Raw genomic sequence first — 14,210 nt, 5'->3', positions numbered from 1 at the left:
ATTCAAGCACTTGATGAACGAGAAGTACCGTCCCAGAACCGAGGTCAATAAGCTCAAGACAGAACTTAGAGGGTTACGAACCCAAGGATTTGATATTACCACATATGAAAGACGATTCACAGAATTGTGCCTATTGTGTCCGGGAGCATTCGAAGATGAGGAAGAGAAGATCGCCGCGTTTGTGAAAGGATTACCGGAAAGAATCCAAGAAGATATAAGTTCACACGAGCCCGCCTCCATACAACAGGCATGTAGAATGGCTCACAAACTAGTGAACCAGATTGAAGAAAGAATTAAAGAACAGACTGCTGAAGAGGCCAATGTGAAGCAAGTCAAAAGAAAGTGGGAGGAAAACGGTGATAAGAATCACCAATACAACAACAACAGCAATTACAACAATAATCGCAACAATTATCCCAACAATCGCAACATCAATCGCAACTACAACAAACGGCCCAACAACAACAACACCAACAACAACAACAGCAACTACAACAATCATCCCAACAACAATAATAATCGCAACAACAACAACAACAATCAGAAGCAGCTATGCCAAAGGTGTGAAAAGTATCACTCGGGGTTCTGCACCAAATTTTGCAACAAGTGTAAAAGAAATGGTCATAGCGCGGCGAAGTGTGAGGTCTACGGACCAGGGGTTAATAGAACGAAAGGAACAAATGGTGTCGGAACGAGTAATGGCGGAGCAAGTAGTGTCGGAGCAAGTTATGCCAATGTAGTTTGTTATAAATGTGGAAAACCGGGCCACATTATTAGAAATTGCCCGAACCAGGAGAAAACAAATGGACAAGGCCGCGGAAGAGTTTTCAATATTAATGCGGCAGAGGCACAGGAAGACCCGGAGCTTGTTACGGGTACGTTTCTTATTGACAATAAATCTGCTTACGTTTTATTTGATTCGGGTGCGGATAGAAGCTATATGAGTAGAGATTTTTGTGCTAAATTAAGTTGTCCATTGACGCCTTTGGATAGTAAATTTTTACTCGAATTAGCAAATGGTAAATTAATTTCAGCAGATAATATATGTCGGAATCGAGAAATTAAACTGGTTAGCGAAACATTTAAGATTGATTTGATACCAGTAGAGTTAGGGAGTTTTGATGTGATAATCGGTATGGACTGGTTGAAAGAAGTGAAAGCAGAGATCGTTTGTTACAAAAATACAATTCGCATTATACGAGAAAAAGGAAAACCCTTAATGGTGTACGGAGAAAAGGGCAACATGAAGCTACATCTTATTAGTAATTTGAAGGCACAAAAACTAATAAGAAAAGGTTGCTATGCTGTTCTAGCACACGTCGAGAAAGTACAAACTGAAGAAAAGAGCATCAATGATGTTCCCATTGCAAAAGAATTTCCCGATGTATTTCCGAAAGAATTACCGGGATTACCCCCACATCGATCCGTTGAATTTCAAATAGATCTTGTACCAGGAGCTGCACCAATAGCTCGTGCTCCTTACAGACTCGCACCCAGCGAGATGAAAGAACTGCAAAGCCAATTACAAGAACTTTTAGAGCATGGTTTCATTCGACCAAGCACATCACCGTGGGGAGCTCCTGTTTTGTTTGTCAAGAAGAAAGATGGTACATTCAGGTTGTGTATCGACTACCGAGAGTTGAACAAACTTACCATCAAGAACCGCTACCCACTACCGAGAATCGAAGACTTATTTGATCAACTACAAGGCTCGTCTGTTTATTCAAAGATTGACTTACGTTCTGGGTATCATCAAATGCGGGTGAAAGAAGATGATATTCCAAAGACTGCTTTCAGAACACGTTACGGTCATTACGAGTTTATGGTCATGCCATTTGGTTTAACTAATGCACCAGCTATGTTCATGGACCTTATGAACCGAGTGTGTGGACCATACCTTGACAAGTTTGTCATTGTTTTCATTGATGACATACTTATTTACTCAAAGAATGACCAAGAACACGGTGAACATTTGAGAAAGGTGTTAGAAGTATTGAGGAAGGAAGAATTGTACGCTAAATTTTTAAAGTGTGCATTTTGGTTGGAAGAAGTTCAATTCCTCGGTCACATAGTGAACAAAAAAGGTATTAAGGTGGATCCGGCAAAGATAGAAACTGTTGAAAAGTGGGAAACTCCGAAAACTCCGAAACACATACGCCAGTTTTTAGGACTAGCTGGTTACTACAGAAGGTTCATCCAAGACTTTTCCAGAATAGCAAAACCCTTGACTGCATTAACGCATAAAGGGAAGAAATTTGAATGGAAGGATGAACAAGAGAAAGCGTTTCAGTTATTGAAGAAAAAGCTAACTACGGCACCTATATTGTCATTGCCTGAAGGGAATGATGATTTTGTGATTTATTGTGACGCATCAAAGCAAGGTCTCGGTTGTGTATTAATGCAACGAGCGAAGGTGATTGCTTATGCGTCTAGACAATTGAAGATTCATGAACAAAATTATACGACGCATGATTTGGAATTAGGCGCGGTTGTTTTTGCATTAAAGACTTGGAGGCACTACTTATATGGGGTCAAAAGTATTATATATACCGACCACAAAAGTCTTCAACACATATTTAATCAGAAACAACTGAATATGACGCAGCGTAGGTGGATTGAATTGTTGAATGATTACGACTTTGAGATTCGTTACCACCCGTGGAAGGCAAATGTGGTAGCCGATGCCTTGAGCAGGAAGGAAAGAGAACCCATTCGAGTAAAATCTATGAATATAATGATTCATAATAACCTTACTACTCAAATAAAGGAGGCGCAACAAGGAGTTTTAAAAGAAGGAAATTTAAAGGATGAAATACCCCAAAGAATCGGAGCAGCATCTTAATATTCGGGAAGACGGAACCCGGTATAGGGCTGAAAGGATTTGGGTACCAAAATTTGGAGATATGAGAGAAATGGTACTTAGAGAAGCTCATAAAACCAGATACTCAATACATCCTGGAACGGGGAAGATGTACAAGGATCTCAAGAAACATTTTTGGTGGCCGGGTATGAAAGCTGATGTTGCTAAATACGTAGGAGAATGTTTGACGTGTTCTAAGGTCAAAGCTGAGCATCAGAAACCATCAGGTCTACTTCAACAACCCGAAATCCCAGAATGGAAATGGGAAAACATTACCATGGATTTCATCACTAAATTGCCAAGGACTGCAAGTGGTTTTGATACTATTTGGGTAATAGTTGATCGTCTCACCAAATCAGCACACTTCCTGCCAATAAGAGAAGATGACAAGATGGAGAAGTTAGCACGACTGTATTTGAAGGAAGTCGTCTCCAGACATGGAATACCAATCTCTATTATCTCTGATAGGGATGGCAGATTTATTTCAAGATTCTGGCAGACATTATAGCAAGCATTAGGAACTCGTCTAGACATGAGTACTGCCTATCATCCACAAACTGATGGGCAGAGCGAAAGGACGATACAAACGCTTGAAGACATGCTACGAGCATGTGTTATTGATTTCGGAAACAGTTGGGATCGACATCTACCGTTAGCAGAATTTTCCTACAACAACAGCTACCATTCAAGCATTGAGATGGCGCCGTTTGAAGCACTTTATGGTAGAAAATGCAGGTCTCCGATTTGTTGGAGTGAAGTGGGGGATAGACAGATTACGGGTCCGGAGATTATACAAGAAACTACCGAGAAGATCATCCAAATTCAACAACGGTTGAAAACCGCCCAAAGTCGACAAAAGAGCTACGCTGACATTAAAAGAAAAGATATAGAATTTGAAATTGGAGAGATGGTCATGCTTAAAGTTGCACCTTGGAAAGGCGTTGTTCGATTTGGTAAACGAGGAAAATTAAATCCAAGGTATATTGGACCATTCAAGATTATTGATCGTGTCGGACCAGTAGCTTACCGACTTGAGTTACCTCAACAACTCGCGGCTGTACATAACACTTTCCACGTCTCGAATTTGAAGAAATGTTTTGCTAAAGAAGATCTCACTATTCCGTTAGATGAAATCCAAATCAACGAAAAACTCCAATTCATCGAAGAACCCGTCGAAATAATGGATCGTGAGGTTAAAAGACTTAAGCAAAACAAGATACCAATTGTTAAGGTTCGATGGAATGCTCATAGAGGACCCGAGTTCACCTGGGAGCGTGAAGATCAAATGAAGAAGAAATACCCACATCTATTTCCAGAAGATTCGTCAACACCTTCAACAGCTTAAAATTTCGGGACGAAATTTATTTAACGGGTAGGTACTGTAGTGACCCAAACTTTTCCATGTTTATATATATTAATTGAGATTGATATTTACATGATTAAATGTTTTCAACATGTTAAGCAATCAAACTTGTTAAGACTTGATTAATTGAAATATGTTTCATATAGACAATTGACCACCCAAGTTGACCGGTGATTCACGAACGTTAAAACTTGTAAAAACGACATGACGATATATATATGGATATACATATGGTTAACATGAGATTATGATAAGTAATTATCTCCATAAGTATATTAACAATGAGTTATATACATATAAACAAGACTACTAACTTAAGGATTTCGAAACGAGACATATATGTAACGATTATCGTTGTAACGACATTTAAATGTTATATATCATATTAAGATATATTAATATATCATAATATCATGATAATATAATAATTTAACATCATAATAAACAATGGGTTAACAACATTAATTGAGATCGTTAACTTAAAGGTTTCAAAACAACACTTACATGTAACGACTAACGATGACTTAACGACTCAGTTAAAATGTATATACATGTAGTGTATTTAGATGTATTAAAATACTTTTGGAAGACTTCAAGACATATATCAAAACACCCATACTTAACGAAAATGGTTACAGTTACTTTTCCATTCTTTTCTTTCATCAAGAATTCTAGTCGTATTCTTACCCGTATTATACACAGCTTCAAAACGTACTTACTATGAGTATATACCAATAGGAACTAGCATGGGATTCCACTCTTGATTATGTCATGTATGACTAATCAATTTTAACTTCTACCATGAGCTAGTCAACTAACTAGAACTCCTTTTAACCCCACTCACCACTCACCAATTACCACTCATCATTCACTCCATTTCACTTCCAATTCTCTTTCTAATTCTCTCTCAACACACACACACTATTATGAACGTATTTTTCCAGTAGTTAATCATCATCTTCATCAAAAATCACTTCAAGAATCAAGCTATAATCATCATAGGAAGAACACTTCAAGAACACTTCAAAAATCCCTTCAAGTTTACTAATTTACTTCCAAGCTTTCTAATCCATTCCAAGTAATCATCTAAGATCAAGAAACCTTTGTTATATACAGTAGGTTATCTTTCTTATTCAAGGTAATATTCATATTCAAACTTTGATTCAATTTCTATAACTATAAACTATCTTAATTCGAGTAAAAATCTTACTTGAACTTGTTTTTGTGTCATGATCCTACTTCAAGAACTTTCAAGCCATCCAAGATCCTTTGAAGCTAGATCATTTCTTGTCACTTCCAGTAGGTACTAAACTTGAGGTAGTAATGATGTTCATAACATCATTCGATTCATATATATAAAACTATCTTATTCGAAGGTTTAAACTCGTAATCACTAGAACATAGTTTAGTTAATTCTAAACTTGTTCGCAAACAAAAGTTAATCCTTCTAACTTGACTTTTAAAATTAACTACACACATGTTCTATATCTATATGATATGCTAATTTAATGATTTAAAACCTGGAAACACGAAAAATACCGTAAAACCGGATTTACGCCGTCGTAGTAACACCGCGGGCTGTTTTGGATTAGTTAATTAAAAACTATGATAAACTTTGATTTAAAAGTTGTTATTCTGAGAAAATGATTTTTATTATGAACATGAAACTATTTTCAAAAATTATGGTTAAACTCAAAGTGGAAGTATGTTTTCTAAAATGGTCATCTAGACGTCGTTCTTTCGACTGAAATGACTACCTTTACAAAAACGACTTGTAACTTATTTTTCCGACTATAAACCTATACTTTTCTGTTTAGATTCATAAAATAGAGTTCAATATGAAACCATAGCAATTTGATTCACTCAAAACGGATTTAAAATGAAGAAGTTATGAGTAAAACAAGATTGGATAATTTTTCTCATTTTAGCTACGTGAAAATTGGTAACAAATCTATTCCAACCATAACTTAATCAACTTGTATTGTATATTATGTAATCTTGAGATACCATAGACACGTATACAATGTTTCGACCTATCATGTCGACACATCTATATATATTTCGGAACAACCATAGACACTCTATATGTGAATGTTGGAGTTAGCTATACAGGGTTGAGGTTGATTCCAAAATATATATAGTTTGAGTTGTGATCAATACTGAGATACGTATACACTGGGTCGTGGATTGATTCAAGATAATATTTATCGATTTATTTCTGTACATCTAACTGTGGACAACTAGTTGTAGGTTACTAACGAGGACAGCTGACTTAATAAACTTAAAACATCAAAATATATTAAAAGTGTTGTAAATATATTTTAAACATACTTTGATATATATGTATATATTGTTATAGGTTCGTGAATCAACCAGTGGCCAAGTCTTACTTCTCGACGAAGTAAAAATCTGTGAAAGTGAGTTATAGTCCCACTTTTAAAATCTAATATTTTTGGGATGAGAATACATGCAGGTTTTATAAATGATTTACAAAATAGACACAAGTACGTGAAACTACATTCTATGGTTGAATTATCGAAATCGAATATGCCCCTTTTTATTAAGTCTGGTAATCTAAGAATTAAGGAACAGACACCCTAATTGACGCGAATCCTAAAGATAGATCTATTGGGCCTAACAAACCCCATCCAAAGTACCGGATGCTTTAGTACTTCGAAATTTATATCATATCCGAAGGGTGTCCCGGAATGATGGGGATATTCTTATATATATGCATCTTGTTAATGTCGGTTACCAGGTGTTCACCATATGAATGATTTTTTATCTCTATGTATGGGATGTGTATTGAAATATGAAATCTTGTGGTCTATTGTTACGATTTGATATATATAGGTTAAACCTATAACTCACCAACATTTTTGTTGACGTTTAAAGCATGTTTATTCTCAGGTGAATACTAAGAGTTTCCGCTGTTGCATACTAAAATAAGGACAAGATTTGGAGTCCATGTTTGTATGATATTGTGTAAAAACTGCATTCAAGAAACTGATTTCGATGTAACATATTTGTATTGTAAACCATTATGTAATGGTCGTGTGTAAACAGGATATTTTAGATTATCATTATTTGATAATCTACGTAAAGCTTTTTAAACCTTTATTTATGAAATAAAGGTTATGGTTTGTTTTAAAAATGAATGCAGTCTTTGAAAAACGTCTCATATAGAGGTCAAAACCTCGCAACGAAATCAATTAATATGGAACGTTTTTAATCAATAAGAACGGGACATTTCACTTAACATCATATTCTTTTTGGAATGCTATTAGGATAGGTGTAGAAGGAAATAAGGCGTATCGTGAAAAGAAAGCTAAAGTAATCAAAAGTGAATGGAAAAGGTTTGCTGCTCTAAGTCATGAAACGTTAGAGGAGACAATCATTCGTTATCGTCATCTTGTCTCTGAATTGGGTAACTTAGGTGTAGAAGTTACAGAACAGAAAGCTATCAAACAATTAAAAGATGGTTTACCACACAAGTGGGATGTGTTTATTGAACAGGTAGAAGACAGAGCTTTGTCCGCTGGTGAATCACTTACCCTAGATAAATTCACATCAAAGTTGATGGTAAAGGACTTAGATATGGAAACCAAGAAGAAACGCCTCGAGGGTTAGCAGAGTCATATAATCTACAAAGCTGGTGCTTCTGAATTGAGTAATGTTCATACTCCCTTGCAAACAGCTTTTGTTTCTAGTGATAGTGCTGTAAATAGATCACAACCTGCTCAAAATGTGATGTTTCAAACCCAAGTAAATAAGCCTATTAGTACAAATCAGTCCACTATTAGACAGGAGTCAAAAACTATAGTTCTCAACACTGAGAATCTAAGAACTAGGCCCCTTGCAGTTGTAGAGGAAGATATGGCTTTAGTTGCTTTGGTAGTTAATTCTTATAATGAAATGGTTGGTGGTCAAATTGGTAATGCTCATTTAGAAGCAGAAGATTATGAGCAGATTGATGAGGATGAACTTGAAAAGATGGATATCCTCTGGGCTATGGGTAGTGTGATTAGAAGAGTGAAGAAGTTTCTGAAAAGGACAGGTCAACAGAGCTTAGGTGTTACTAGAGATACTAAGTTAGGTTTTGATATGTCAAAAGTGAGATGTTTTAATTGCAATGAATTAGGACACTTCAAAAGAACTTGTACCAGGCCACAGAAAACTGGTTTTCACAATCTATTTCACAATCAGTATAATAAGACAAAAGTTAATGTGCCAGTTGAAACAACGAGTAGTGATACTACCAGAAATGATAAAGCAAAAGGCTTAATTGCAACATATTCAGACGAAGGTTGTGATTGGACAGTATTTGATGATGATGAAAATCATGCTAATGTTGTTAGAATGCCTAAGACCGAAGAAGAAACTAAAAGTGAGAAACAAGAGAGAGAGAAAGCTGGTTGTGTTGGTACTGCGAATGAATGCATGTGTTACATCTGCAAGATGGAAGCAAGAATTGAGCGAACTTATGCAATGATCAGATATGTTAGAAGAGGTGTTCTTAACAAGAGAGTGTATGAGAAGTTCAAATACGCAATGCACAATGACGGTGATGTATGGACTGATTACAGTAGTTAGTCTTCATCAGATGGCGAAACTATTGTGGTAGATGATGTCAAGACTTCAGTTGAGTTGAGTAATTCTGACTGTTCCAGTTCTAGTTCAGAATCTGAACCTGAATCAGAGACTGAAGAAAAGGAATATGCGTTCATGGCAAACACATCAAGTGACTCTAAGGTACAAACTGAATTTCCTTTGGTATGTAACGATTGTACTGATCATAAGTTAGAAATTGCTAAACTTGAATGCATAGTTTCTAAACTGAATGATATCCCCTTAGGATGTATTTATTGTCCTGAAGTAAAACAGGAACTTAGGATTGTTAAAGCAGCTTATCTTGAGGTAAAAGACCTATATGAGACTAATTTAACTCAGTTTAACAATAAAAAGGAATTCAGGGAGACAATCAAAACTCTAGAAAATCAAGTTCATGATTTAAGAGCTACAATTTCAGGTGACCAAAAGGCCATAATGATGTATTTAAATCAACTTGAATGTGCTAAGAGAGAAAAGGAAGAGTTTAAGATTAAGTATGAGTCAGAAAAGACTAGAAATGACATTTGGCAGTGAATGTCATATGTCATTGTCTATACTGTCTACAACAAGAATGATGGTAAAAAGGGTTTAGGTTATAAAGAGTGTCCTCCTCCTCTTAGGAATGAGTACATTAATAAACCTTCTGATTCTTGCCTTAGTGAAATCCAAAGTGTTCAGCCTGTAGAGAATGAAAAATCAGACAGTACTAAGCCTATTGTTGAAGGATTAGTGGGGGACAGTAAATCTGACTCAGGGAATGAAAAAGTTTCTGAGATTGTAACACCAAAATCCAAACCAATCACTATCCTGAAAAATCCATTGAATGCTAGTAAGGCTAGTGAAAGCAGAGGACCCACACCTAGAAAACAAGTAAACGCTAGGAACTCTAATGGAAAGAAAATATTTCAGACACCTGTTAAGTATCAGCAAGGACTCAACCTAGATAAAGAATATGTTCTTACACAAGCACCTGAAGAACTATTTAATAAGAGGAGCCCTAATACTAACAATGTACCTAAATATGTGCATCCTAACCGTCGACCAGGCTTGAAACATCATGTTGAGAAGCCTATGTCACCCAAGAAACAGTCTTTGCCCAACAAGAATCTGAGTTCAAAAGCACCTACTCAAGGAACTCAAAACTGTAATAAATGTGAGAAAAAGGACCATTGTGCTGTTAACTGTCAACAGGGTTGGAAAACACCAAACAGAAAATCTGACACTGATACAAAAACTAAACACTATGCTTCTAGTACCAGTTCCATAGGTACTTCAAGTAATAGTTCAAAAAGTTTTTATAGACCAAAGTCAAATTCTGTTGCTAATTCATCCACAACGGTACAGTCAAGGGTGAACACCAATTTTTAGACGAATGACTATTATAAGAAATCTGTTAGTAAACGTACCGTTTAGAAACCTAAAACCGAGACAAAGGTTGTTGACAAGTCCAAAGATCCATCAGGATCAAAGGGTCAATGGATGGATGTGAAGGTTATTGGTGTCGATGGGAACCCCACTGCCATTCGGGCATGGGTGTCCATCTCAAACTAACTTCTTTTCTTGTTGTGCAGGTCTCCTATGATCCGAGTAGAAATACCTGGATTGTTGATAGTGGGGCATCCCGGCACATGACAGGAAACATGTCCTTACTTTCTAATGTCAAGTCAGTAAATGGAGGATCTATTTCTTTTGCAGGAGATGAAGGAGGTTTTATTACAGCTCAGGTGATAGTTTTGATAAAGTGAATTTTGTGAAGCAGATGTCAAGTAATCTGCTGTCAGTTTCTCAAGTAGCAGATAAAAAGCATAAGGTTGCTTTTGATGATCAAAGATGCTACATTTTGAAGAAAGAGTACGTAATACCGGAAGATATGATTCTTATGACAGCTCCCAGAAATAAAGATTTGTATATTTTGGATATGTCCACAGCCCATGTTAAAGCTGCAACAGGTCATCAAACTTTCATATCCAAAGCTACAGAACAAGAATCAATTTCATGGCACAAGCGTATGGGTCATTTGAGCTTGAGAAAGATGAACAATCTTGTTCATAATAATCTGGTTGAGGGAGTAAATGTTAAGAGTTTTCAAATTCCTGAAGGATGTCTTCCGTGTAAGAAAGGCAAACAGACTAAAAAGTCACATGCAACAAAGAAACATCATTCAATTGTTATTCCTCTAGAGTTGTTACATATGGATCTTTTTGGTCCGATTAATCGAACAAGCATATCTGGAGATTCATATTGTTTGGTAGTGACTGATGAATACTCACGATACTCTTGGGTAGTAATGTTAAAGAAGAAGTCTGACACGTTTGAAAATATAAAGTTGTTGATTTTGAAGCTGGAATCTTTGTACAAGTTAAAGGTTAGGAAGACTAGAACAGATAATGGTACTGAATTCAAGAATCAGCAGATGGAGAGTTTCTGCAACGGGAAAGGCATTCAACAACAGTTCAGTCCAGCTTATACTCCGCAATCAAATGGTATTGCTGAAAGACGTAACAGAACGTTAATTGAAACTGCGAGAACAATGTTAGCCGACTCAAGTTTACCGGTTAACTTCTGGAGTGAAGCTGTGGCTACAGCATGTTATACAATGAATCAATTGTTAGTAGTCAAGAGGCATGGAAAGACTTGCTATGAATTGCTACATAAAAGGAAGCCTAACATTAAACATTTCGAACCCTTTGGTGCACCGTGTTCAATCATGATACGAGATACTGGAGGAAAATTTAATCCTAAGACTGTTCCTGGTATATTTCTTGGTTATGGGAATCCAAACAAAAGAGTCTTCAACACTGTATCTAAACGTGTTGAAGAAAATTTCGAAGTAGATGTTCAAAGAAATGCTGCTATTCTTGCTGGGAAAGGTTTTTCATGGCAGTTTGATTATGAAGATTTGTTTGATTCTTTTGGTCTTCCATCTGTTACTACTGATGATGAAGTTATTGCAAAATTGCTGAATGAAATGCATACGTCTCCATCACAAATGGTTCCGCAATCACAAATGATACCACAACCACACACAGTGCCGCAACAACAAATTGCTCAAGATGATGAAGAATCCGGTGATTATCAAGATGATCCATCTTATGATGGATCTGATTCTGAAGAGGAGTCACAACCTATATATAGTGGCGAAAGTGTTCATAATCTGCCACAAATTGTAGAAGTTCAGGAAGAACAACCAGAACCTGAAGGTGTTCGTAGATCATCACGAACAGTTGTCCTACCTCGACACTTAGATGATTTTATTGTTGATTCGAAAGGAGTTTCTGGAGCACCATCAAATGATGCCTCAACGTCTGAGAATCAGAAAGCTTTAACTGAAAATGTTATGCAATCTTTCTATTCTTCGCTAAATAGGTCAGGCAAACTCTTTTTACATTCATATTCATGCTTTGTGTGTCAAATTGAACCAGACTCTGCTGAGTAAGCTCTTCTATATGATGATTGGGTAAATGCTATGCAAGAAGAGCTTTTGCAATTCAAGCATTTAGGAGTATGGAAATTAGTGAATACGCCTCATGGTTGCAAACCTTATGGGCTTCGATGGGTATGGAAGAATAAAAAGGATGACCAAGGTATTATAATCCGAAATAAAGCTAGACTGGTTGTGAAGGGATATCAACAGATCCCTGATATATATTATGATGAAGTATTTGCACCAGTGGCTAGACTTGAGGCAATTCGAATATTTTTGGCATTCACATCATTTAAAGGCTTCAAGGTCTATCAAATGGATGTCAAAAGCGCTTTTTTGTACGAGACTCTCAATGAGACCACTTTTGTTAAGAAACCACCGGGTTTTACAGATCCACACTCTCCAGAAAAGGTATATCGTCTAGAAAAAGCACTGTATAGGCTTCATCAAGCTCCAAGAGCGTGGTATGGTACGTTGTCCAACTATATGATTGATAATGGTTTCAGAAGAGGTGTCATCGATCAGACACTTTTCATCAAAGAAAAGGGAAAACATATTATGCTAGTACAGGTGTACGTGGATGATATTATCTTTGGATCTATAGATAAGACGATGGTGGATGATTTTGAGGAGGTAATGCAGAAACGGTTCAAGATGAGTTCAATAGGAACTATCAAATTCTTCCTTGGTATTCAAGTTGTACAAACAAATCAGGGTATCTTTTTACATCAGACGAAATATGTATCAGATATTCTGAAAAGATTCAAAATAGAAGATGAACATCCTGCAAGGACTCCGCTATCGGTGAATCACAGGATTACACCGGATAAGGAAGGTGCTAAGGTTGATAAAACCTTATATAGGGCCATCATTGGTTCTTTGATGTATCTGAAAGCGTCTCGCCCTGATATCATGTTCGCAGTTTGTTTATGTGCTCGCTATCAAGCAAATCCGAATGTACATCATTTGCTTGTGGTGAAAAAGATTATGCGTTATTTAAAGCAAACTCCGAATTTGGGCCTATGGTATCCTTGTGATAATGATTTTGAACTGACGGCTTATAGTGATTCCGACTATGGTGGATGCAAGAAATATTTTAAGTTAACATCAGGAGGTTGTCAATTCCTTAGAAACAGACTAGTTACATGGCAGTGCATGAAGCAGACAGCAGTAGCCTTGTCCACTTGTGAAGCTGAATACATTGCTGCAGCAAGCTGTGCATCTCAGGTTGTGTGGATACAACAGCAGCTTCGTGACTACGGTTTGAATATTTCTAACACTCCTATTTTCGTTGATAATTCTGCTGCCATAGCTGTTACGAAAAATCCTGTGAATCACTCTAAGACCAAACACATAGGGATTAAATACCATTTTATTCGAGACTGTTATGAGAAAAGACTAATTGATGTTGTCCAAATTGGCACAACTACGCAAAGGGCTGATTTTTTCACAAAAGCTTTTGATAAACCACGTTTTGATTTCTTGTTAACTGAGTTAAGTGTCAAAATATTGTCAGATGTCGTTCCTGATGAAGAGACCAAAGAGTAACATCATTTTATGTGTTCTGCATGTATAGCTGTATATACTGTGTGATTATATTTTTCTGATTGTTTCTGTGTATTTAAAATCCAAAAAGCCAAAAAGATTTTAGGTTTTTAGTATTTTAGGGGAAGTAATAATTTAATGATGCAACATCAGAAATTCAGAAAATTAAAAATTTAGAAAGGTTTAAATGTAAAACGAGTTTGATCTAAATGAAAAAAAGAGATACGGACTTAATCATAGAATGAGATGATCATAATCACAATCATGTAAATATCTTGATAAGGAATTCATAGAAAGGTTTACAGCGGTTGAGGGTAGTCACTTAATTACCACAGGTGCATACTTTAAAGAAAATTGTTGAGGAAATCAACAAAAGGTGAGGGTATCCCCTATCATGACGTATAATC

The 14,210-nt window shown here is 36.4% G+C and overlaps 1 protein-coding gene across 1 annotated transcript; it reads left to right on the top strand.

Moving 5' to 3' along the window:
* Positions 1–12,912: 12,912 nt before the first annotated feature.
* On the top strand, positions 12,913–13,806 carry LOC139889534 (uncharacterized mitochondrial protein AtMg00810-like). The gene is made up of 2 exons (XM_071872481.1): positions 12,913–13,372; positions 13,775–13,806. The coding sequence occupies exons 1-2, from the start codon at positions 12,913–12,915 to the stop codon at positions 13,804–13,806; spliced, it is 492 nt and encodes a 163-aa protein (XP_071728582.1).
* The last annotated feature ends 404 nt before the right edge of the window (positions 13,807–14,210 follow it).

The sequence above is a fragment of the Rutidosis leptorrhynchoides genome, chromosome 2 (assembly GCF_046630445.1).
Source record: "Rutidosis leptorrhynchoides isolate AG116_Rl617_1_P2 chromosome 2, CSIRO_AGI_Rlap_v1, whole genome shotgun sequence".
Lineage (NCBI taxonomy): Eukaryota > Viridiplantae > Streptophyta > Magnoliopsida > Asterales > Asteraceae > Rutidosis > Rutidosis leptorrhynchoides.
Note: the sequence above shows the minus strand (reverse complement) of the source record. Positions and strands in the feature narration are given on the sequence as shown.